The 27,208-nt window shown below is 47.9% G+C and overlaps 1 protein-coding gene across 2 annotated transcripts in view; it reads right to left on the bottom strand.

Moving 5' to 3' along the window:
- Positions 1-691: 691 nt before the first annotated feature.
- The window catches only part of agap1 (ArfGAP with GTPase domain, ankyrin repeat and PH domain 1), a 342,978-nt gene continuing 316,461 nt past the window's right edge, over positions 692-27,208 (bottom strand). For both annotated transcript variants that reach the window (XM_084446818.1, XM_084446819.1), the window contains 5 exons: positions 19,367-19,521; positions 18,360-18,450; positions 17,921-18,143; positions 2,033-2,288; positions 692-994 (listed from right to left, as the gene is read on the bottom strand). In XM_084446818.1, coding sequence (XP_084302944.1) covers positions 785-994; positions 2,033-2,288; positions 17,921-18,143; positions 18,360-18,450; positions 19,367-19,521 — 935 coding nt within the window. In that variant the 3' untranslated portion in view covers positions 692-784. The remainder of the gene's footprint in view (positions 995-2,032; positions 2,289-17,920; positions 18,144-18,359; positions 18,451-19,366; positions 19,522-27,208) is intronic.

Here is a 27,208-nt window from a genome sequence, read left to right as displayed (position 1 = left end):
GACGGGTGTTTGGGGGATGGGCTGCCAGTGTGGGGTAGATGGGTGTTTGGGGGATGGGCTGCCAGTGTGGGGTAGACGGGTGTTTGGGGGATGGGCTGCCAGTGTGGGGTAGACGGGTGTTTGGGCAGCAGGGTGCAGATCGGGTCAAGGTGGGCGTCTGCAGGCTCTTCTTAGTCACATGCTGCAGGCAGGGGGATTGTAGTGCCTTTTCTCCACAGCCAAGAATGCATTGGGTTACATGCAGCCTGAAAGCTAGCGATCATGAGGGCTTGACTCGTCCTGGATGCAAAACTACCAAAACGCTTTCAGAGAGGTAACAGCCGAGTGAGGAAATTGGACGACTGGACCAATACTGTCTCAGGATATGGGGGAGGTGTGGAGATGGGGAGTTGGGGACTAAGCATGTGTTTGTGAAGGGAAGAGAGCGTTACCACTAAGGAATCGTCATGATTTACAATGTCAACAACAGTCTGTGAGAGAGAGTAGTGGTATTGGAGGAGGTGGAGGATGGATTAAGAGATTGGGGTGGAGGGGTAAAGGTTTACAACATGAGTGCAGAAGTAGTGGTTCCCAAAATAGTTCGTCCATATCTCCCAAAATGTCGGGCTTTTAAAGTTTCACTTTCGCAAAAAAGTCACAAAAGCCAGATGGATGTTTTCCTGCGGGGAGCGTGGCTCCAGCGTCTCTGTGCTTCTATGTGAGCATGTGTCTCTTGGTTTCCGAGGAGGTGTGTTTTTATTGTTTTTTTGCGGGCGTGGTACTAGCCTGGCTCGCCACCTCAGCGTCATATGAGGGCGGAGCTCCCGGTGCTGCTGCAGCTGTTGTTGCGGTTGGTGTTGCGGCGCGACAGGTTGGGCGTGGCCATAAGAGGGTGGCGCTCGTCCGGACAGCCGTACTGCAGCAGCGTGTCCACGCACTCCTGGCTGCTGGCCTGCCTGGCGTACGACAGAGCACTGTTCCCCTGGGCGTCCCGCGCCATGATGTCCACCCCGTACTGAGAGAGAGAGAGAGAGAGAGAGGGGTGAGGGAGAGAGGGATGATAGAGAGGGTTGAGGGAGAAAGGGATGAGAGAGGGATGTGGGAGAGGGATGATGGAGAGAGGGATGAGGGAGAGAGAGATGATGGAGCGAGGGATGATGAGAGAGGTATGAGGGAGAGAGGGATGATGGAGAGAGGGATGAGAGAGAGGGATGATGAGAGAGGGATGATGGGGTGGAAGGAGAGGTGAGTGGAAAGGAGACCGGGAGAGAAGGGGGGAAGAGAACAGGAGACAGAAAGAAGATGGAGAAAGAAACCAGAAGAATTAACCCTTCACCTCCCTTCAGCAGGATAGCCATGGCTATTCAACGCCTATCTACATACAGAGTGGAGCACAACCGGAGTGCAGACTAAGGCTGTGTGTCCACCAAAGCTTTTTTTCTCGGCTTAAAACGCTGGGTGCTCTGCTCAAAACGCTCATCTGGGCGCTGGGGAAGCGTATAGCGCTTTTTCAGCTGAGTGCTTATTGTCATAGCAACCAAACATAGCGTCTTGTGTCCATATCAGAAATTGACACTCATTTCTAGTGATTGGTGATATCGAAGTAAATATGTTTCAATATCAAGTTCTCAAAGCTAATTTTCTCCATTGTTGTTGTTGACGTTGCTAGAGTTGTTTTGTCGAGAGAGCCGTCTTGTGTTTGTCCCGCCCCTTCTCCACTGTGATTGGTCGGCTAGGTAAAAGTTGACATTGATGAGCTCAGCTGGCTTTTCAGCTTTTCAGCCCAAGTTGAACATTTTTCAATTCGAGCAGGCTGATAAAAAAAGCTTGTCGTGCACGGCGCAGAAAATACGCTCAGTGTCACGCTATGCTGCTGGAGTTTCCAAAAATGCGGCGCTCCCATTGTAAACAATTAAAAACATACGCTGCACTCAGGAAAAAAAGCTTTGGTGGACACATGGCCTAATGGAACATCAATTGTGGAAATAAAGTGGCACACTCGAATACTGTCCTCTGCTGTGATCTGAGCAGACCTGTTTGTAATAGTCCTTACCCAGATGAGGAGCTGGGTGACGACCACGTTGCCTTTGCGGCAGGCCAGGTGCAGGGCGGTGCGCCCATCTCCCTCCCCACACGTCTCATTGACCTGCTCCCTGGAGCCATGGGCCAACAGCAGCACCACAGAGCGCAGGTCCTCCTCGGACGCCGCCCTCAGCAGCTGCTGGCCCAGCGACAGGTCAGAGCAGGCCAGGGGCGCCAGGAACACACGCTGCTCGTACTTGGCCCGGATCCAGCGCTCACGCTCCTCCCTGGAGACACACAGAGGTTACGGGGTCAGAGACCGTTACAGAGAGGGTTACAAGGGTCAGAGGTCGTTACAGAGAGGGTTACAGGGGTCAGAGAGCGTTACAGAGAGGGTTACAGTAGTCAGAGAGAGGGTTACAGAGAGGGTTACAGTGGTCAGAGAGAGGGTTACAGAGAGGGTTACAGTGGTCAGAGAGGGTTACAGAGAGTGTTATAGTGGTCAGAGAGGGTTACAGAGAGGGTTATAGTGGTCAGGGAGGGTTACAGAGAGGGTTATAGTGGTCAGGGAGGGTTACAGAGAGGGTTACAGTGGTCAGAGAGGGTTACAGAGAGGGTTACAGTGGTCAGAGAGGGTTATAGTGGCCAGAGAGGGTTACAAAGAGGGTTATAGTGGTCAGAGAGGGTTACAGAGGGTTACAGAGAGGGTTACAGTGGTCAGAGAGGGTTACAGAGAGGGTTACAGTGGTCAGAGAGGGTTATAGTGGCCAGAGAGGGTTACAGAGAGGGTTATAGTGGTCAGAGAGGGTTATAGTGGTCAGAGAGGGTTACAGAGAGGGTTATAGTGGTCAGAGAGAGGGCTACAGTGGTCAGAGGGTTACACAGAGGGGTATAGTGGTCAGAGGGTTATAGTGGTCAGAGAGGGTTATAGTGGTCAGAGAAGGTTACAAATGTCAGGGGTGATATTTCTTCTCTTCCCAGCCAGGTAGCTGGGATACAACCATCAACGTCGCTGACAAAAACGACAATGGACAGAGTCTTCCAGAGGAGAGAGAAAGACAGAGATCCCGTACGAAGAGAATGGCATTTACGGTACTCCATCTAATCCAGTGACGTGATAGCGCTAATCTCTTCCCTAATCCCTGCCATGTAAACAGCACCATTGAGTCCCGGCAGGATTAGTTGTGGCTCACTCCTCCTGTAAGAGGTGGAGCAGAATGACCCCGGGGGAGAGGATGGGAAGGTCAGCAGGGGTCGGGGGGGGGGACTAGGATATTGAGCTGTCCCCCCCCTCCGCTTCCAAAGACAACAGCTACACCTCAGGGGGTGGGGGGGTGGACCCTCACCTCCCAGGAAATGGACAACGGGCTGGAACAGTGGCTCACACCAGTGGACACTTCCTGTGTGTGTGTGTGTGTGTGTGGTGTGTGTGTGTGTGTAGGTCAAAGGCTGGGAAATGGTGTGTAATACACTCGAACACCAGGAGCGACGGATGGACAGGGGTAGAAGGCAGGGAGGAGGAGGAGGAAGATACTGGACCCAACAGTTTCAGAGACGCCTGATAACAAACCTCTCTGGCTACAGACACAAGTCGACACTGGAACTCACCTGCTGTTTGCCAAATACAACAGAACACATCAAGAGCTCCTAACAGTGTTGTGAAGACGGGATTCAAACAATCTCTTTGGAAAACAATGGCTCTGACAGGTCTCTCACTGTCGGTAGGTTTACTGACAGGTCTCTCTCTGTCAGCCATAACCCCCCGGCCGACCTCACACAGCCCGCTGGGAGACGTAGTCACTGATTGGCCGTGCAGGGTCTCCATGAGGCCTGCCTCAGAGCCAGCCACGTTTTTAATTGGAGCACCAGGCTTGATAAAAATAGGTGATCTGTGGTCCTGGGGATCAATGGTTTGGCTGCATCCTTCTGAACATGTATAAAAGCCTACATCTGAGCACGCTAGTGAACTTGAGAACGATGCCTGGAGACAGAGATGTGAGAGAAAGACTGTGAGAGGGAGAGAGACGGGCGGAGAGAAACACTTGGGACTGGTGTGGAAAGTCAGCAGAATCCCTGGAAAGTGGAGGTGGTGGTGGTTCCTATAGGTAGAAACACCAGCCATATCATTGTGAGGGGCTGGAAGGTGGGGCGGGGGGGATCTAGCTGCACGGAATGTCCCTCGCCTTCCTTCCTGCTGGTCCCAGGGAGAGAGCTGGGAGGCTGGTCAGATGTCTACGGCCCAGAGAGCCAGAACAAAGCCCTGTGTGTGTGTGTGTGTGTGTGTGTGTGTGCTGAGTGGGCGTGGGAGGGTACTCGGCAGGGGTGCTGGCCCTGTGTCTCTGTGTTTCAGAGGAAGTTAAGAGCACCTCCCTGCTCTGTGGACCGGACCAGCCCAGCCCAGCCCAGCCCAGCCAGCTCGGGCCATGCATGCCTTCCCCTGCTGCTGGAGTTGCTATGAGCCAGAGCCAGAGCCTGAGACACACACACACACACACAGTGTGGTCACGGTCAGGCGCAGAGGTATGGTGAACACAATGTGAGCAGACAAGAGTCAGGGCGCCATGATGACACGGCACACGGCAGCGTAAGGGAGAAAATGAAGTCCAACACACACACACACACACACACACACACACACACACACACACACACACACACACACACATACAACCCTCCCTCCCCACACACACACACACACACACACACACACACACACAAACAAACAAACACACGCAAGCACACGCACACACACCAAGGTTAACGAAAACTAATGAAAAAATGAAAACTAGGTGTGAAAAAACATTTTAGTTAACTGAAATAAAAATAAAAACTAAAAAACTAATACTGAAACTAATAAAACCTCAACTAAAACTAAGCATTTTCAAAAAATAACTTAAAACAGCCTTTAAACAGCCTCAACCAGTGGTCCAGGGCCCACTGGTGGTCTGCAGAGCACCATCCAGTGGACGGCAGAGGCAGTGGTAGCCTACTGTCAAATGGCTATTTTATATTATACTCAAAAATTCACATTGAAAATGTCAAGTTAAAATGCATACTTTCAATGACCAGTTACGTTTGAATATCACCGTGCCAATCACATCCGAATGTGTTCATAAAACATTCCCTCGGATGCAAACTTTCCCTCACTCTCGGATGCGAAAAACGGACCACCTTTTCTTCTCATGTATTTGGGAAGGTGATCCTCAGAATATTTTTATCGATCAAAAGTGGGCCTTAAGTTACAAAAGGGTGAGAACCCCTGACTTAAAATATAGCTACAAGCAGCAATATGGAGGCCATGCAGATGTTGCAACCAGCACATCAAAGGCGACGTGAAACATGCCATGGCCACATTCAAATCCATATCGCAGATTTCAAAATCGGACATACGGCTCAGCATAAACGCACTTTCAACTTTGATACGTTGGTGGCGCTAGAGAGTTTGAGGTGCCAGCATAAGCTTGGTGACAGTGACCAAGTTGCTGTCCCCAATGAGTGTGCCAAATGTGGTTTTGATACATCACAACACACTTCCTGTTTGTAATATCTAGAATACATGAGTTTCATTTTTGAATTAAATTACAGAAAATAATGAACTTTTTCACAATATTCAATTTTTTGGGGATGGACCTGTATGTTAGCAATAAGAAGCAGAACGAAACTTTTTTTTCTTTTACGTCTAAGAAGTATACAGTATACTGGGATAGTAGAGGGTAAATGGACTAATTAGCAGCTCAGTATTAGCTCTCCGCTGAAAGCTGAAGAGTGTTTTTATAAGCGTGCATGTGTTTTTATAAGTGTATGTGTGTGTATGTGTGTGTGTGCTTGTACCCGAGGGCTCACTGTCTCTCAAAGAGGTACCTGTCTGAGACTGTGGTTCACTGTTACATTGTGTTTGTCTCACTTATCACATTCAATCAGGCAGCGCAGCTTATAGCACAGCGGCACTACGGAGATAATTAAGCACAGGTCCTTCTGAGATGGCTGCTGACAGGGAAATGCAAATAGACACACGCACACACACACACACAACATGTCTGCACAAACGCACACAACACTCATTCAAAATCACGAAGGGACACACACAAACACCACCTACAGCACATACTTAAAAGGGAACATAGAGAAGGGGGGGGGGGTGGGTTAGAGAGAATAATAATCACACAAGGCAGATTTCTTCGCTAGTCTAATTAAACACTACAGATCATGCCAGCCAGGCTCCCCACATGTCTGAATGCAATAAGCCTCGCACAGGAAATGCCCTGACCACACACATGCACGCGCGCACACACACACACACACACACACACACACACACACACACACACACACACACACACACACACACACACACACACACACACACACACACACACACACACACAGCACAACAGCAGCAGCTCAATGTTTCCCATTAGCGCACTTATGGGAGATGATGGTAACACATTAACAAGGTGCTTCATTACAATTATAATCACTTTGCTTAATAAATAAGAATAATCATAATAATAATAATAATAATAATAACGATACAGTAATAATAATAATAAATAAATGAAGATGGAGGAATCTGAATGCAGGGTTTTTCCTGCATAGAGGATTTTTTGGTAACCCCCAAAGAGATGTTAGCCAGAGCCAAAGGAAAATCACCAGTTCCAAAATGCTAAAGATTTTGAATAAAAATAGCAATTCTTCTCCTCTCCAAAAGTGTTTGATAGCTTGTTTCAAGTGCAGCCCCTCCCCCTTTCTTGCATTGTCAATGGTTTGGACCACTAGTAATCGAGAATTAATAGCCAGGTTATCAGTATCTTAAACATTTTATCTTCATATCCATTTGGTGTTATGTCGGGAGATTTCCCATGATTGTGAAAAGTGATCTCAGTCAGAATGCCAGCGAAGAATATAGGCCTATATACTGTATGCTGGTAGGCTACTCTGCATAAAAAAGGTTTACCCCCCAAAAAATGTTTGTGCTTCACCCCCAAAGACCCATTCTGAGCCAGGAAAACCCTGTGAATGTCTGCTTTTGCTTTCCCGAGCTGAGAAATAGGCTGGCTTTAATACTATCACTCATGTTTGGTGACTGAAACATGTCTATTGACAGCTTCATTTTCCCGTGTTCTGTTTCTCGCATTCAGTTTGAGTGTTTACCCCACAGAGAGCTAAGGTAGGGCCCGATGGAAACCATTGGAAACTGTGGGGTGGAATGTGCTTGTTTGGGGTCACCCAGGGACAAATGCAGGGGATGGTGTCAATCTTGGTCATCTGGAGCCGAGCGAACTGCTGAGGGAAAATCTGTGATTTCCGGTGTGTGTGTGTGTTTGCATGTGTTCTTCATTGTGCCTGTGTAATTGTGATTCTCATTTTGAGAGAGAGGTGTGTGTGTGTCTACGTTCTCCCTGACTGAGCGCTTTGTGCAGCTCTGTTTACATACAGGCTGCGTTTCCGGCGGGGTTTAGCCGACTGACAGACGTGCGCTGCTCCGGCCGTCCCACCAGCTGCTCCTCTAACAGGAACACCAGCACAGGTGGAGGGGATGGGGGGCATGTGTGGGTTTGTTTGACAGAGAGAGAGACGGAGAGAGAGAGAGGTAGAGGGACAGAAACCCCATTCAGACAGAAGGGGGCATGTTTGAACTGGATTACACGGGGAATGTGCACAGCCAATTTCCCGTGTCAAGACCTAGTATAATTCCTTGGAATCTGTCGGGATGGCTGTGTTGTGAACAGAAGCCGCTACATTACCAGGTAGGTCAGTTTGACGAAAGACACAAAACAATATGTGCCACTGAAAGTTCCAAAATTCACCCAAAGGAAAATGTATATTTTGCTCATTTTAACATGAGCGAAATAGTTAGTCTAAAACCAAAGAAAATGTTGGTCGACTGACAGCCTTTTATTAGGATATATTTATTTAGTATTTTCAGGCTGGTTCCACTCTGATTTAAGGTTTGCCTATAGGAGCTTCTCAGTGCAATTACTGTAGGTGAATTCTCCTCTGCTGCGGCCCCCTCTTACCTGTGGGGTTCCTCAAGGCTTCATTCTGGGCCCCATCCTCTTTTTACTGTACATGCTGCCCTTGGGATCAATTTTTGCCAAACATGGCCTGCACTTTTTTGAGGATTTGTCTGTTAAGTTTAATTTACATCGTTCCACTTTTTACTTTTATTTGCAATTATGGACAGCCATGAAGATCTATGGGGTCCCTTGGTGTGAGTACAATCCACTGCTTGAAATATAATGTGGGGTTGGGGGTATAAAAGGGCTGGTCACTAAAGCCTATGGTTACATATTAGAGAAAACATATTTTCCCTTATCCCTGGACTTTTATTTGGCGGGCTGATATTCCTAACCTGGAGCCAGACTTTGGTTGACAGTTTGGGCCAATGTAGGGCAGTCATCCAGGTGCCCTGACCATCAACATATCCATTTTAATTTAATTCACAGGACATATGACTCCGCGCAAGGGAGCGATTGGTACCTTTTACCACATGATCTGGGAATGTCTGGGAGTGACTCGATTCTGGGAACTGGTAGCAGACAAGCTCTCTGCTATGCTGCTGGTGACTGAGCCCCTGAACCCGACTGTGCTGGTCTTAAATGATCTCTCTCAACTTCACTTACAAAAATCTTGAGAGCGTGTGTTTTTGTCCCATCTTATGGCCGCCAAGAAGATGGTGAGACACCAGATGGAAACCACCACAGACACTAGCTCTGGAGGATCTTAAAGATGTCTTGAACTGAATGCAATGGATCTGTACTTCGACTCCTGGTCCTGGGGGAGAGTGGGTGTTTTTTTTTCTTCCTGTTTTGGTTTTTGTTTTTTTCATGCGGACATTTGTCAGTGTATTGTAATTTTAACAGTGTTGATACCACCAGACGATTTTGATATACGATGACGATGAGTATACAGCTTTTCATTTTTGATGGAAGTTATTTGATATTTACATTTGGCCGGTGAAGATGTGTATGTTGGTGTGTCAGTGCGTGTGTGTCTGTATGGGTGTACTTATTTGTGTTTAAGTATGTAGTTTGGGTAGCTAGTATTTGCACATAATACATCTTTGTATGGATTTTTTGCCCCATGTGGAATTTTTGCTCTGATTGTATAATTTACACTTTTAGTAATTACAATTGTTCTTTTGACAATTGACTTCACGATATGTCCACAGTTACTTTTTTATTGTTGTTGAAAATTAATACAAATTTGTTAACACAAAAAAAAAGAGAGGTAGAGACGGAGAGAGAGAGAGGTAGAGAGAGGGAGAGAGAGAGGTAGAGAGACAGAGAGAGGTAGAGAGACAGACAGAGATGGAGAGGTAGAGAGAGAGAGGTTGAGAGACGGAGAGAGAGGTAGAGGTAGAGACAGAGAGAGGTAGAGCCAAGGAGAGAGAGAGAGAGAGAGAGAGAGAGAGAGAGAGAGAGATGGAGAGAGATAAAGAGAGAGGTAGAGAGAGACAGAGAGAGAGAGGTAGAGCGATGGAGAGAGAGGAAGAGAGAGACAGATGTAGATAGAGACAGAGAGAGAGAGGGGGGATCATCAGTCCATTACTTATACAGAGCACTGAAGGCTCAAAGCTAGACATTTGTACATGAGTGTCATCCTTTTATAAGGAGATTAACCAAATGACAAAAGGACACATCTCTTCATTTGGGCGCAAATGATAATCAAACCATCAAAACACATTCAAGTTCTACACACATGTTCTGTGCACATCTGCAAGGTGAGGGGTATGTATGGGGTATAAGGGTGGTAAAAACCAAATCAATAATAACACACTAGGCTAGTGAGCTGTAGTGAGAGGAGGAGTGCTGGTTAGGCTGAAAAATGTGTGTGTGTGTGTGTGTGCGTGCACGTGTGTGTATGTATGTCCGTGCGCGTGTTTGTGTGTATGTCCGTGCGTGTGTGCGTGGCTCCTTTGGCCTAATTAGCCCTCTAATTCAGCTCGTTAGGTCTCTCCTGACTCGCAGGTAATGGGCTCTGACAGGCGGAATCTGTCAACCGGACAGCTCCCTATCACCTTAGCTTAGAGCACGCTGATCTCACCAGTGGACTGGGAGAGATAGAGACAAGGAGAGAGACAGAGGGGAGATAAGTACTGCATAAGGGAGGGAGAAAGAGTGAGGGTGGAGGAGAGAAAGACAGAGAGGGGGAGACTGGGACTGGGAGACAGAAGTACTCTACTCTGCTAAAACAGACGGGTGTTGATGTTGTGTAAAAGCACAGAAAAGAGAACAGAGGGGAGGGGGATGTAGATCAGAGAGAGGAGCGACTGTGTATCTATGGAGTAAAGTTCCTCAGAACCCCTCCCCCCACCGCTGCTTCTGAACAAAAAAAAAGGGTCTGAAATCAATTACATTGTCCTCGTTGGTCGTTAGCTGCCCTTGGATAGGCACAGATAATTAAGCTGAGGGGGTTTTATGATGTGTCGGGGTATCTATCTGTGATTGGACCACTGGCCTGGGCTGGAACTTGCTATAGGGGGTGGGAGAGAGGGAGAGAGAGAGAGAGAGAGAAAGAAAGGGTAAAGCGGATTGCATCGCTCCGACAGAGACATGCAAACAAGAGAGGGAGGTAACAAAAGAGAGGAAAGGAAGGACAGAAAAGAGGATGGAGGATGGAGAGGTGGAGGATGGAGAGGTGGAGGATGGAGGGATGGAGGATGGAGAGGTGGAGGATGGAGAGATGGAGGATGGAGAGGTGGAGGATGGAGAGGTGGAGGATGGAGAGATGGAGGATGTAGGATAGAGAGATGAGGGGAGACTGAGGTAGAGAGGGAGTCAGAGTAGAACTGGGGTGAGTATGGGGGTTCAGATAGTAGAAAGAGACAGAAGGAGATTAAGATGAAGGTGGGAATACAACCTCCTTGTTGTGTGGTGAGAGAGACCCACTCACGCCAGCAGACAAACCCCCATGGACCCGACTCTCCAGAGAGAGCAGCTTCAGCCTGGACCCTCTCAGTTCTGTTCATATCAGAGACGGACAGGCCTGTTCTAATGGAGCTCTGTTCCTCCTCTCTGTCTGGGTCTCCTGTGAACAGAGTCCTGCCGGTCCAACCATGCATGACATAGCGGAGAATAGACCTGCTCGTCTGCCAGTAGATTAAAGAGCACTGATGGAGGTGCCTCTATTACTCACATGCTGGAGATTAGCATTCAGACTGGGTGAAATGGACATCATTAAGCTTCTACGTGTGCTTGGATCTGACAATCAGACGGTCACACACTCTCAAGTCTTTAAGCTATGGAAAGCTTAAACAGGTAAATGTTCTTTCCCTTAAGATGTATTTCAATGAAATGGACAGATTCTGGACAACAGAGATACTAGCAGTCAAAGTGTTTATACACCCTAAACAGAAGTGAAATGGATGTTATTCAGATTTAAATTTTCTGAGTAAAACAATTCTGGACCAGATTTCTGGATGGCTTGAGCTCTCTAGCCTAAATCTCAACTGGACAAATGAATAATATATTGAAGACGGATAATAAAGACATAGCTACATTCTGCCTGTAAAGCTTTCAGACACGCACAACCCCCACATTTCCAAACCATCAAAAACAGTGGGAGAATTGGAAGCTGATGGATCTGTTATGGTCAGTTTTGAAATGTTTACCAGCAAGCTTGGACTGACCGTGGGCTGATTCAGTCCAAACACATTAGCCCTGTCCCTTTATTTTCTATCCTATGAGCAATTTACTACTACGCCAATTATAGAAGGGGCTACCACTTTCCTGACTCTCCAGTTTATAGATTAATCTGTGCTCCAGGAATGCCCCACTGACTCAGAGCTACAGAGAGAGCAAGTGGGGGGGGAGAGAGAGAGAGAGGCATATGCACATTATTTCTTCATTATTAAATTGGGGTAAAAAGATAGACATGGGAGGATAATCTGATGACTCGGGCATGAAAAAAAAACCTTTAGTTTGTCCTTTTAGTTCGTATTAGCGTAGCTCCTTGTGATGGCAAAGGGAAGGATGGCTTGCTGATTGTCTCTTGTCAGTTAGTAAATTGGAAGGCTTGTTAACCTAGTTGGAGGGACATGATTACTGCCTATGGTAAGCAGTCATGTAAAAAAATGTCTATTAGGGTTAATTTAATCAAGGAGTACCTTTTACAGCCGAATTAGAATGTAGCGGCCAATTATTTTGAATGTTTGCAGCTGCCCTGCCTGTCACAAGGATGTGTGTGTGTGTGTGTGTGTGTGTGTGTGTGTGCGCGCGTGCATGTGCATATGCATGTGTGTGTTCGTGGTGTGACAGATAATGGCTGAGAGGGATCAGATAGCAACTAACTCAATTGAAATCATAGCCCAGGTCAGGCCAACCTGCACACCTTTCACACAGCTCAGCTCACACAGTCATTGTCTCTCTCTCTCTCTCTCTCTCTCTCACACACGCGCGCGCGCGCACGCACGCACGCACGCACGCACACACACACACACACAATCATTTAGCTTTACTAATAATACCACCACTATCCCCTGATACTGGCATGAACCCAACTACTTTTATTACCATGTATGTTGTTTTGGGCTGTTCATTTGTAGCGCCCCATCTTTGCAGTGTCCCGTCTAGTCCTGCACCATGTCTAATGGTCAGAGCGGAGGGAGTCTGCTCTGGTGAAGCAGGCTGTGCTATGATCCCCATGAGAGAGTCTGTCTGGCCCCTAAGCTCTGAGTGATACAGGGGTTGGAGGGATGGTGACGGGGGTCCGAGCCCCTACCCCACCCCCAACGCCTGCTGCTGCACCCCCCCCCCAGCTTGCCCCCTACCCTGGGGGGTAATTATGTGATGATGTCGTCCTCCGGATGCTCCCCTGGGCCCAATCTCACCGTCACTTTGGTGGGGGCCCGCCGCACCTGCACCCCAGCCCAGATTAAAAAGCCTTGCCAGGGGTCTAATTTTAAATATGTTACCGCTGCCCTTTCTTAAAGGGAGCAAGACTGATCTGTTCCCATAAAGGCCCTTTAGCCCCCCCGCAGCACAGCCAACCTGCTGTTGAATTATTACTGGCCGTGCATTCGTCATGATGGCGCTGTGTTAAGCGTGTGCCGGCCCCTCTCTTATCTCCTCCTCCTTGTCCCTTGTCTCCATTTTTCAGCCGTCTAATGAAGGCAGGGCCTCGGAGCGACCAGATCCCTCTCGGCCCTTCAGGGCCCACACCCCCCAGGCTGGCCGCGGCCCGACCTCTGGACACAGCGCAGGAGAGAGGCTGAGGAGCGGCGGGGAGGCCAGGCTCCGCCTCCCAATGTCTGGACACATCCCCATTGAAAATCTTCGTTAGAACAGCGCCTAAAACAGACCAATCAGAACCACTCCCTACATCTCCAATAGATGCTACCAATCAGAGCCACTGCCTACTTCTCCAATAGGGTGAAGGACCTGCGTTACCGGAAATGATGTCTTCCAAACAAATTGGAGTGGACAATCAAAACAAAACATTCAGCGCCCCATTAGGAAGGACCGCCCTAAAGACGCTGGATTGGTTCTGCAATCTTTCTTTCTTTTCTACGATTCCCATAACAGGGCTCGATTAGCCCCGCGGTCGTTCCTGCGTACTAAAGCCCATTACTAACACAACAAGCGGGCGAGGAACGGACGGAGGCCTGGGCGCCACGCCGGCACGGCCGCGCCAAGGCCCCAGAGGCGTGGACATACTTAGCACATCCGCTTTGGGATGGGCATCAGCTGGGCCAAAGTCGGTCAACAACGGCTAACTGTGGGCAGACAGGTTAATGAGAGCATTTAAGAGACAGTCCAGGCTGTTTGGTGGGGCTTTTTGTGACACGTTTTAGGGGCGTAGAAGACAGGAATAGAAGTTATCCCCCCTCTGGCCTGGTGTGGTGGTGCTGCTGGCCCCCTGGTACAGTGACAGTGCTGTAGAGCAGCGGTCCCCAGCCACCGGCAACACACCGTGACCCGTTCCTACCGGACCGCACGGAAAGGAACAACTGCGTGTGCAAACCCTGCGAAGCACCAACGCCCACAACCATTACGTGTTTCAGAATAGCTACTCATTTCACACCACAAAAACACCCACTTGCTTCTCATTCCTATCATCTCATTTAATACATAATACAATGGTTTTGCCACCCTGTTCTGCCAAAATGACTTTGGCCTGTGCTTAAGGTTACAGTACTTAGAATAAATATATTACATTTTACTGTCTTTTTACAATATATGACATTTTACCACAACGTAGCCTACTCAAAACTCCCACGCTCTCACAAAATTCACACGCTTGCACAAAACGTATTGATATTTTGGTAATTACAAACAAGGTGCCGGATCCAGTCAAATACGTCCGGTCCAAATCTTGGAGGTCCCAGATCTTGTTCAGGCAGGACAGGGCACAAATTAAGACCTGCCTGTGACCCCCACCCGCCCCGGACGGCTAGTCAAGAAAATAGTCAACATAAAACCGGCCCGTGGTGCAAAAAAGGTAGGGGAGTGCTGCTGTACAGCATGCTGAGCTATGCCACAGCATGCTGCCACGTCCTGCTGCTCTGGGAACAACCTTGTCATCCATGTCATTACTCAAAAGGGCACCATTTTGTGTATTGACACCAATGATTATTTTTTTTGTCACTGCAAAACAATGACGCAGTCCTTTCGACTGGCTGGACTGTGCACTTTCGCTGACGCTAAACATGAGTCATATTTAAAAACTATGAATTTCTTAGTATTCTACTGTACTCAGGTGCATATCTTATACTGGGTGAGATCTGACCACGGCAAACGAAAGAGTGAGACCACTATTATATCTGGAGCTACTGAAGGACCTGGAGGTAAAGGAGACAGAGGGAGATGATGTGAACCCCAGCAGCAGCAGCAGCAGCAGCCGGGACCTCTGGTCTGGTCAGGTCAGGTCTGGTCTGGTCTGGTCTAGTCTGGTCAGGTCTGGCCTGGTCTAATCTGGTCTAGTCTGGACTAATCTGGTCTGGTCTGGCCTGGACTAATCTGGTCTGGCTGTGTCATCAGCTCACCAGATGTGTGGCGACTGCAGCAGCATTCTAGTGATCTGTCCATACCTAGCTCCTCCCTCCGCTCTGACCAGAGAGCCACGTGGAGAGGAGGAGGAAGAAATAGAGGGAGGTGTTAAATACTGACTGCCACACTAATGCCCCCCTCCCTGTCCTCCCCCAGCGTAACTCCCTCTCTGCCCCCCCTACCCTTCCCTCCCCCAAACAGGACCTAATTGGAAGGCAGGAGTGAGCCAGACCTTGACAGGCAGGAGGTCAGTCTAATTGCTGCTGGCCATATTTAACATTAAGATAATCAGGCCATTAATTACCCTTTGGATCATTAAATCAGCCACTTGCAAAATGAAATTTCTGCCTCTATTACTCACTTGAGAGACCACGAGGGAGGGTGTTTCCATCCATCAGCCAGTGAGCCTGGACACGGAGCTGGCCTTTATACTCCGCTAGCCAACACTAGCCTGGCTCCTCTGTTTCCACACATCCAGCAAAAAAGGCTTTTTCCTGACACGTACAGTATTATCTAGTCTACTGTGATGATGAAAACAGTATAACTGAGCCAAGATTAAATCAAGCACTAATTCCTGTAATTCAATTCATACTTGATTAACAAAGAATACTGATTTTGTTCCCAGTGGAACTAAGGATAAGTGTTCCTTTCGTCATATATGGTGGTATGGTGTGGTACAGTATCTCACAAATCCCCTTGACAAGTCTGTACATGTACCCTTTCACTGACACTCCACAAACCTTTAAGACAATCTGTCCATGTGTATGTGTGTGTGCATGTACTTTTTTATTTTTTTATTAAACCTTTATTTTACCAGGGAAGTCCTATTGAGACAGAGGTCTCTTTTACAAAGGAGCCCTGGCCAAGACAGCCACAAACAGACAATTCAACAAACATTAAAAGCACATAAAAACACAGCAAAGCATTAGCACACACCATCAAAACACCAACAGGGTTTGATGTACACATCCACAAGACATACACTGTAATAGCACACAATACGACATAGCATGATCATCAGCAGGAAAAACAGACAATCACACACCCATGTACTGTATGTAGGCATGTGTGTGTGCGTGTGTATGTATGTATGTATGTGTGTGTGTATTCGCGTGTGCGTATGTATGCGTGCGTGTGTGTGTATGTGTGCGTGCGTGTATGTATGGGTGTGTGTGTGTATGTATGCGTTTGTGTGTGTGTATGTATGTGTGGGTGTGTGCGTGTGTGTATGTATGCGTGTTTGTGTGTATGTATTTGTGCGTGCGTGCATGTGTATGTATGTGTGCGTGTGTGTGTGTGTATGTACTGTATGTGTGCGTGTGTGTGTAAGCCAGGGATACATTAGGGCAGCGGAGTCGGAGGGGGATTAGTAGACAGTGAGCAGCCACTTAAGAAATGGCCAAGTAAGTACTATTGACGGGCAGGCCAGCGGAGAGGAATGTCTCCACAGCTCCGCAGAGCATCCTGGGTTAATTGTGATAATATTGACCTCCCTCTAATCTGCTCCTGGGCACCAAAGGGGATACATGCCGCCCAAATACGTAAATAAATAGGAATAGGAACAAGAATGAATGCATTAGGTGACTGAGGGAGGTGCTGTGGGGTGAGGAGACTGCTGGATCCATAGTGAGGGGTTTTTGGTGGAGGGGCCGGGTAATTAGAAGGTGCTTTTGGTGAGTAATGAGAACAGGGGAAAATGGGAAGTCGATATTTATGTGGCCGGCAGTCAGCTCTAATTTGTTATGATGGCTGCTGGGGTCTGGGGCCCGCACTGCCCGTAATTACACAGCCCAGATGCACAAACACACACTCTCGCATAAACACACAAGCACACATACGTAAACATGTATGCAAATTGCACTCATAATACTCTAGACCAATACAGTTCAGACACAAATATGAAGATACGCACACAAACACCCCAATATTATATCATTGATTACTTAAGATTTATTGTTAATATTGTTTATTGTTAACTTGCTAACCCCCCCCCCACACACACACACACACTGGGAGAGCCCTACTACCTCCACAGTTAACCACACAGCTACTGCCCCCTGTCTACTTCAATGGATACTGCACCATTACACCCAAACAGTACAGGCCTACATACTCTCCCTTCTAACATCAGCAGGAGTAGAGAGCTTTAGGGGTGAGCTGGGAAGCGGTCAGCAGTACTGGCATCACTACTGTGGCTTTGTCTACATACACAAATACAGAGCTAGAGATGGAGCCAGAGTGTAGAGAAGCAGAAACGCTGACATAGAGCCTGCAGGCTGCTGTATCATAATGTTATAAGACGAGCTGTACGATACTCCACACCTCCCTCCACACATCAGTTTACCGCAGAACTGACACTAAAAGCTACGAAGCTAGTAACGTTAGGTGCTTGATGTACAGTAGCTAGCCGTAGCTATCTAGATATATACCTGCTTTACATGTGCACTTAGACTCCACGATTTTGTCCAGATGAATTTCAATCTTGAGTTTGTGAGGTGTCTGTGCCTTCCACATAGATCCCCAACACCTAGCATCAATGTGTTACCTGCTTCGTCCGAAACCCAAATCTCATAGGTATATCCTTGTGTAAAATAGTTCCTGCCTTTCTGTAGAACTCTCTTAGACAAAGTAGTGTAATTTGGAAAATAACATACAGCAATATTGTCAATCCTTGAGGGAGAATCATCAGGTAGTCCTATGTGCTGTTCAGTGGACATTTTAGTTAAGTGCTGCAAAGCTTGTGGGGCATAGCAACTGTAACTAGGGGTGTGTGAGACTTGCTGCCTGAATAGGAGAGGTCTAACCCGCCCTGGGCATGCTGAATAGGAGAGGTCTAACCCGCCCTGGGCATGCTGAATAGGAGAGGTCTAACCTGCCCTGGGCATGGCGAAACAGACAGGTTTAAAACAAGAGAAGGAGGGCGCCCCTACCTGCTGGCGTCGGGAGCCGGCTTCAGACTCCCCTGGGCGTTGGCCTCCCACACGCTGTTGGCCAGCTCGTTGCCGATGGCGGACATGACCTTGATGAGCTCCAGGGGCCACTCGTCCAGGTCCAGAGAGCGCACGCGCGACAGGTGGGTGCCCAGGTTCCTGTGGATCCCCGAGCACTCGATACAGATCAGAGCCCCCAGGTTCAGACTGGCCCAGTCAGGGTCTGATGGACGCAGGACAAGACGACGACACACACACAGACACAGACAGACACGGACAGACAGACAGACAGACAGACAGACAGACAGACAGACAGACAGACACACAGACACACAGACACACAGACACACAGACACACAGACACACAGACACACACAGGTTAGAAGAGTAACCCTGAGACAATGTGAGTCAGCGGATGGCTGGTGTGTTTGGTACTCACTCTGGGCATCACAGTCTACACAGCGAGAGTTCCCCCGCAGACCCCTCACTGACTGGAGAGCCATGGCCTCCGTCTGGCTGGTCAGACGAGACTGAGAACCACACACACGCAGATACACACACGCACGCACACACACACACATACACAAATGCACGCACACACACATGTGCACACACAGTTAGGACTATGACGGGGATATACAGATATACGTGTGAGTGTGTGTGTGAGGGAAAAGAAGTGCAAACACAGGGGAATGAGGGAGAACAGTAAAGGCTATTCCCCAGCGCTGGCCGGGGGCGTAAACAGAGACTCGGACTGGAGCCACCCTGCCTGTATGGAGGGAAATGGCAACGCTCCAGTTATATTTCAGTAATTTGCCATTTGCAATTATTTGTGAGCGCGCATGTGTGTGTGTGTGTGTGCGCATGAGGAGGTGAGTGATCAAGAGCATGTGTTTGTGTATGAGTACAGGAGACAGTGTGTGTGTGTTTGTGTGTGTGTGTGTGTGTGTGTGTTACTGTATTTCACTACTACAGTAGAACCTCAGATCTGAACCTCAAGTCTTGAGTCGAGATCAGAAAAGTCGGGTGTCAAAACCAGATGTGGCCGTCAAATTTAACATTCTACTGTAACATGACAAAACGGCTAGCACAAAACGCAAGTGTGGTTGGTTATTTGATTGCAATTTCAATGCCTTTCCGATTGTTATAGAGGGTAATTATTGATTTATTCTGAGTGTAAACGTAATTGGTGTATTTTGACGTCACTTTCAGAGACACAAACCTTTGAGAGATCTGAACGACCCTAATTTCCCATGGGTTCGGATCTCTGAGGTTCTACTGTATGATACACTACAGTCTACAGACATCTTGTACTGGGTAGTATGTATGTATAATAGAGTATATGATGAACTAGTAACAAGTACAGACTGCTGTGCTACCTTGTTCTGTATGTATAATAGTATATACTATCTATGGACCAGTAGTAAGTACAGACTGCTGTGCTACCTTGTTCTTGCTGCTTTCACAGGCCTGCAGGCTGGCCAGGATCTGGCTCTCCACAGCCTGGACCCAGGCGTCACGCTCCTCATAGGAGGTGGCCTCGAAGTGCCACATCTGGCCGGTCAGCGACACGATGGTGAACTCAAAGTTCTCCTCTTGCTCTGCCATAGAGCGGGAGAGAGAGAGAGAGAGAGAGAGAGAGGGGGGGAGGGGGGAGAGTGTGAGGACATACATTTTGTGTTTCGCTAAGACACCTCTCAGACACACACATACACTACAAAACACTCCTTCTGCTGTCTTCTAGTCAGTTACCCATGGAGGTCCCACATCCATTCACCTCTCCCCAACGCTCAAGGGAACTCAACTTCATTGTTAACATGTCCATATTATTCACAGGACATATCAAAACGAGAGACACAGAATCAAGCCTTAGAGACACCCAGGGGCACCTGTTAGCTAGGCCACAGATCCCAAATGACCTTTGACCCCTCCCCGCCTCCCAAAGCCTCCCTCTGGCCAGGATATCCCCCTTATTCCGGGCCCCAGTCAGCGGGCTGGAGGGAAGGTCAGTCATTGCAATCAGAGCTCCTCCAGGGGGACATATGGATCTACTACAGCCAGTCCTCCATAGGTTAATGGGCCAATCAGGAGTCAATTAGCGACGGGACGCATGCGTGCGTGTGGGAGCATGCGCGTGAAGAGGTCACATTTGGAAACCGTTAACAACAAAAGAGGAGATTGAAGAATGGCAGACTAAGGAGGCACAGACGCCCCCCCCCCCTTCCCCCCAATCTCCTAGACAAGCCAGATCAGACAGGGACTTGGTCCTGTTTACAATTTACTCCAACGGGAAGGACGGGGTGGGGGGCAATTACATAATGAAGAGGCAATCAGGACCTGATGTCCCCCCACCCCTCTCCCTGGCCCTCCGGCGTGGATGCAAATCTCACGGCCTCCCCAGGAAACTCCCGCGCCATCTTAGAAGTCTGAGCCAAGCTCCTAATGGGGCCACCTGAGGAACAGGTTTAGCGGCGCTGAGGCCTTGTACACACCTGCACCACGACCGCCAGCATCCCGCTGCGCACGGGACCTGCATCTGGTACATACGAGATACACATCCTTGAATATCAACAATCCATCTCAGCGTCCTGCTCGAAGTCGTAACAGAGCAGCAGTGAACTATGTTGAACATTGTTCATTATTCTGCAGGTTTGAAGTCTATATAGCAGTATCCATCCACTGAATATTTGAGTTTGAGTTTGGTGAACCCACACACACTGAGTGTGGTCAAGAGGCATCGTAATGGACTTCATAATATACTTTAATATAGCGCTTTTATCCAAAGTGGCCTCTCATTCACCCATTCACACACACATTCACACATCAATGGCAGCAGCTGCCATGCAAGGTACTAGCCTGCTCATTGGGAGCAATTTGGGGTTCAGTGTCTTGCCCAAGGACACTTCTACAAGTGAACAGGAGGAGCCGGGATTCGAACCACCGACCCTACAATCATTAGACGACCTGCTCTACCTCCTGAGCCATAGTCGCCCATGCACTATCAGTATGCAAAAACACAAAAGAGACAGAGCTAGAGGTACTGCAGAACAAACCAATCATTTCATCCCTGGTCAATTCAGAGGCTTCTAGACCATCTAGCTCTCCGACATGCCTGGGGAGACTCTCTTTGCATGGAGAAGATGACAGGTTTAATCAGAGGAGGACCGTCCACACGGCCATTCTGACTAATGGGGAACATCCCACACCAGTGGAGCTGAATCTCTGGCTTCTGGGCTTTCTGAGCTCATTGAGGGAAGATGGTCAGCAGGGGGCTGATAGAGGGGATCATGGATGGAAAATGGTCATCAGGCAGGTTCAGGGAGGGCAGATCATCGATGAAAGACCTGCTGGTAGAGGGACGCGCCCCGTGGCTCGACGACAGCCGAGGCTGGAAAACCTTCAGCCTCCCTTATGAACACACTGAGGATGTAGGATTTGGGCTGAACACGCCTCTCAGCGAACTGTATAGATAGATATCAACATTGGAGGGGAAAACAGCTGCTTAGTCCTTCTCAGAAGTTCCCTGAATTTTTCGGGCAGATTTCTCTGACTCAGGTTTTTAGCCAATTCTAAATACACAACACTTCCCCTCTCTCTGTGCATCTGTTAGATGGGAGTTCAGACAGCTCCACGTGGATGCTCGGGGTGGCCACCTCTTCAGAGATCAAAGTATGAATGGTCCTCTTATGAAGCTCCAGGTGGAAGTTGGTGATGAGCAGAGATCCAGGCTCATCTTACCCTGCCCCTGCTCTGATCTCAGCCGTTTAGGGAGAAATGAAAAGCTGTTTGTTAAGGTCAGCGCCTAAGAGAACTTCATCACTATGTTCAAACCACTTTTACAGAAAATACATCTTCCACCGTCAAGCCTCTCATGGGTGTGTGTGTGTGTGTGTGTGTATGTGTGTCTGTCTGTCTGTCTCTGTCTGTCTCATTAATCTAGACTTGGCCCACCCTTCAAACGTTTCAGAGCATGGGGTCAGGAACAATGTTCCCATCATAATTAAATTCTGCTGCCTTTTTTGGGGGGAGGGGGTGGATGTTTGACAATTATGGAAACCAACAATCCAGAAAGCCGCTGCCTCTTCACGGCATGAATTAATGTTCCAACCCCCCAAGCCCCCACCCCCACCCCTCTTAACAAACCCACCCAACCCCTGCGCATTCAAGTCCATTAATGAATTTCAAAATAAAAATGAGAGGGCATTAGGGTGTGCAATTGAGTGACCGCCCCCCGCCTCCACCTCCCCCCACCCCTCCCAGCTACCACTCCCACCCCCAATTTTCCTCTGCAAACCCTGAAATGAGGCGGCCATTACATGGAGAGCGACTGAGTCATGAAAGCTTCTGCAGCCTGTGTCTTTTCTGGTAGTATAGTGTTTTTTTCTGTATATGATATAGTATGGTTTTGACCAATAATTCATAGCCACATATTAAAGTACCAATTTATGCCAATATTTAATGTAGTCTGAACTTTGTAACTGAATGCTGCAGCACCAGTTTTTTGTGTGTATGGTTGTACTTTGCACTTAGTCAGAAATAAGTAAGTACTGTACAGTAATTATGTAAGTAGCCTTGAGAACCAATGGTTCTCAAGCCTAGTGGCCCATAGGGCAAGAGCCTATCTCCTGATTGCTTAGCGTGAGGCCGCTTGATGCACAAGTACCCCCCCTGGACATGACGCTAGCTTACCTCCAATCCAACCCTTGATGCTGACTGCCAAGCAGGGAGGGATTGGGTACCATTTTTTATAGTCTTTGGGGATCAAAGCCCCAACCATCCAATCTCAGGGCAAACACTCTAACCACAAGGCAACTGAGCTGGTGTGGAATAAAGAGCAACAAAACATGGGCATAGGGACGGCCCAGCTACTACAGTACCTTTCAAACCCAGCTGCATTTGAACATAATGTCATTGGGAGTGTATAGTCAGGACTCTTTTCATTGGTGTCCACGAATATCAACCCTCTTTCCCAGAAGTCCTCTCCAGAGCGAGAGCTTCTGGGTACTCAGATTTCTTTGCAGTGAACGCCAGACAGCAAACTGCACTGTCTGTCCTGGGACGCTCTGACCTGTCACGACAGGTCATCTGTGATGCATCTTTGTATCCCTGTATTGCCCCACTCTTTTTATCCAATCAGGTAGTGACGAAAACATAATTCCAAAATGTTATAAATGTTTGAGGTTTTGCACTGAGACCTCAGTTGTGACTACAGGCAGCCTGGGCCTGGTTTGTTAGCTCTGCCCTGGCGACAGCGCAGGAGGCCAGAGAGAGGTCAGAGAGAGAGAGCGAGGTCATGTTTTCGGTGGCGTACATACGCACGTCTGTTAGCAGGATTATGCAAAAAATACTGCACCTATTTTCATGAAACTCTGTGGAGGGGTGTAGCATGGGTCAATCTAGAACCCTTTACACTTTGGAGCGGATCCAAATCATGGGGCGGGTCCATGGCTCGTTTCTTGGTTTGTTTGTTTGTTAGCAGGATTACACAAAAACTACTACACCTATTTTCATGAAGCTCGGTGGAGGGGTGTAGCATGGGTGAACTTGTAATTTTGGAGCGGATCCGAATCACAAGGTGGTTCCACGAGACACCCAAACACAGCCGGACTGGCCATTCACCTCCATACATTTTTTAGACAAGGATTATACTTAAAACTGCCAGACTGATTTTCATGAAACTCGTTCGAGGTGTGTGGCATGGGCCAATTTAGAACCCATTCAATTTTGGCGTACACAGAGCAATGAAATTGCGAGGTAAGAGGTCTGTGCTCTCTGAGTCCCATTTCTAGTTGACAATAAAATATTAAGGTACAAATCCACAAAGAATGGATTGCTCCCGCTAATAGCTTGATCTTTTGCACAGCAATTGCAACGGCAATCTGCTCCAGTTTAGCACGATATCCACAAAATATTTTGCTCTATTGATATGCCCGGGCAAACACGCCCAGAAATTTGCCAACTGTGTGCAATTTGCGCCCATGAATGCAATTAGCCATGTACGCGTTCTTGCGCACGCCTGGCATGGCGGCATGGGTCTGGCTACAATAACTTCTGCCATGATTCCTGGAGAGCCCGGGCATGTCAGCCCCTTATATATGTTCGGGCCCGGCCATACAAGGGGGCTTGGTCAGGCTTAGCCCCCTCAGTTTACTGTAAGTTTAATGTAATGTTACACTAACTTTATAGAAAAATAGCAAAAACAACAAAAATAATGGCAGAGATAGGTATCATCGAGATGGCAATGAGAAACTTTTGAAGTTTTCCCCCATTAAATATTTGACGCTTGTTATCTGATCTGTCAAGAGATGTATTTATTAGATCTGAACTTCTCAGTATGTAGACGGGATGTGATTAAAACGCGGTAAAAATACGCGTTTGAAAGGGATCTTACAAAACGATTTCGGGAAAAAGTCTGGAAGGATCTACAAGGAACAGCAACAAGGAAGCTACAACTCTACTGAGTAAAGGTAGGACAGAATTTAGCTGGTTTATTTTTCTTGTCTTTATATTTTGCTGGTTTGGCATTCTGGAGATATAGCCTACTTTTAGGCTATTAGGCTATTAGCATAGTGCGCTGTCCCTGGTACTAAATGGAGAGGATAGATACAATACACATCACTTGGTTCAGCCTTGCTTGCTTTTCGTGGCTGTAAATATAACTTTTGGCCCTGATTCTATATTTCCTATTGTACTGTTACTGTAGCAATCCACAGAATGTAAATGACAGGGAAGTGAAGTTTCAGTCAGCGAGAGAGGGAGCGAGAGAGAGAAAGAGCTGCATGAAACGTGATAGCCTACTCCGTGAACGCCTACTGCACTTGACCAATAATCAGAAAAGATCATAATCATATTGTTTAAATCCCCCTCTATATATATTTCGCCCTTAATATCATCCAATATCAATTCATTATCATTCAAACTTCACAAGTTCTGAGGAGAGACAGAAGGAGAGAGTGCACGCTGACTGCTGTAGTTAATACCAGCTTTTCAAAAGCAGTATTTGCATCTCCCTAACCGCATGTGGCAGTTAGCTCATGGTGTTTGTGAATCAGAAGCAAGGGTTATTTAGGGCAATTATGCATGGAAGTACCTAATGTACATAGATTCAAATGAGCCTGGCTTAGCCGTGGAGCTATTTGCTCATTGGTGCAGTTTGCAATGCTTTTCCCCCTTTGCGTGTGCTTTGTGGATTGGATGCTATTGTTTTTGTCTCATTTGCACAGGTTTTGCAGCTGCAAACGCCACGCAATCCTTTTGTGGATTTGGCCCTAAGTCTCTAACAGTAAATTATTTGTCTGAATAGTTTCACGGTCTTGAATTCCTCCACAGTAGCTACTGTAATATTCTGAGGACTAGGGCTGGAGGAATGCCCTCAGAACACTGACTTTAGTGTTGCGCGTGTCACTGCACCGCAAAAGCACCTTGCACATGTACACATCTCAGAGCTGAGGTGATAAGTCTCATTAGATAGTATCTCTTTCTCAAGCACACTTGCACGGGAAAACACAAACTCACACACACGCACGCACGCACGCACACACACGCACACACACGCGCACACACACCTCTTCGGTCACCCAGCCTCTTGGTAATTACACCACCGCTCCCAGCTACGGGAGGCATTCAGAGGGAGAGCGGCATCAAGGCAATGTGAACTCTGACACCGCAACCTTTAAGAGCAAAACAGCAAATATAGACCATTTACAAGCAGGGGGGGGGGGGGCAGCACAAAACATGCATATTGTATGGGTTTGGCTATGGACTGTGCAAGGGGGCGTAATAGAGCAGGGCTAGTGTTTTAGGAGGGGGGTGCATGGAGGGGGGGCACGCTTGGAAATAGAGTGAAGGGAGAAAGGGATGGGGGGGTTCTCAGGAAACTCAAATTAAAAGCCTTAAATGTCGCCGCACACAGTATTGCTTTGCGATACAGGTCATTACTCCCCATATTATTCGCACCCTTTTACAACATTAATAACCTGGAAAATATTCCCGCCGATTGTTCGCGTCCCCCTTTTTCTTTTCTTTTCTTTTTTACAAGTAAATAATAATGGAGACTAGGGACGAGGACAGGACGGCATGAGCTGAACTCTGTACTTTTGACCAGATGAAGCGGGAACTAGGGAGTTGAACTACTGTTTAGAGTTCAACGTTTGAGTTGTGTCGGATTCCATACCATACAGAGGAAAAGGGACAAGAACATGTGTGAAAGCAATACAGCACTGTATACACATGCATGCACTGTACACACACTCACACCCACACACCGATGCTCAAACAACCTGACGTCTGTGACACCACCATCAACGCCATCTAGACACATTTTCCCACATGTCCCCAAGTGAGTGGGGAAGGGGGGGCTGGTGTCCATCTCCAGAGCTTGCTGCCTCATGGTTTGGGTTTGGTGGACTGACTGTCTTTACATTCTAACATTTTCTCTATCTCCCTCACACACACACACACACACACACACACACACACACACACACACACACACACACACACACACACACACACACACACACACACACAAACACACACACACACACACACACACACACACACACACACACGGGTAGCGCCCCTCCCACCCAGACGGTTGTGTGCAGCCCCGCCCCTGTCTGTGACGGCGCTGCCCTCTGATATCCCCTTCTTTAATGAGGTTCACTCAACTCTTTAAACGCATGCTTATTTTGCCCTCTTCCACATCGCCTCCCCTCCACATGAGATGTCCACTGTTATTTTGTTGAGCCCTCGGGCTACTGGAAACATTTGTCACACAACAATTGCAGGGAGGTGGGTGGGGGATACAATCATTCAGTCTCCTGCTGCATAGGAAAGGTTGTGGGTCTGGTAATGGATGTCGGGGTTTAAATGTTAAACTGCTTGTACCTGGCTCAGCCTATCTGCCCTTCCAGCACCTACGCTCATCTCCAGCAAACACACAGTAGTCTGGGATTTACCTAATACTTTCAGTGGCTGTGTGTGTGTGTGTGTGTTGGGAGATGTCCATGAACTCAAGATACATTTTGAACACTTTGTACTGCTTTATCCGACATCAAATGAGTCTTAAAGTGTGTGTATTGTGTGTGTGTGCGTTTGTGTCCTCTGCATGCTGTCCGTGATCTGGAATGTCACCACCAGAGACCCCACACTACAGTGGACCCCCTATGTCACACCTGCTCGACCTACTGACACAAGTTGACCTCAGGGGCGCAGATCTCTAAGATCGGTCATTTAAGTGTCCAACAATACAGGTACTGTGCGGGCCCAAACTATTTTCACTAGTCA

The sequence above is a fragment of the Borostomias antarcticus genome (assembly GCF_949987555.1).
Source record: "Borostomias antarcticus genome assembly, chromosome: 12".
Lineage (NCBI taxonomy): Eukaryota > Metazoa > Chordata > Actinopteri > Stomiiformes > Stomiidae > Borostomias > Borostomias antarcticus.
Note: the sequence above shows the minus strand (reverse complement) of the source record. Positions and strands in the feature narration are given on the sequence as shown.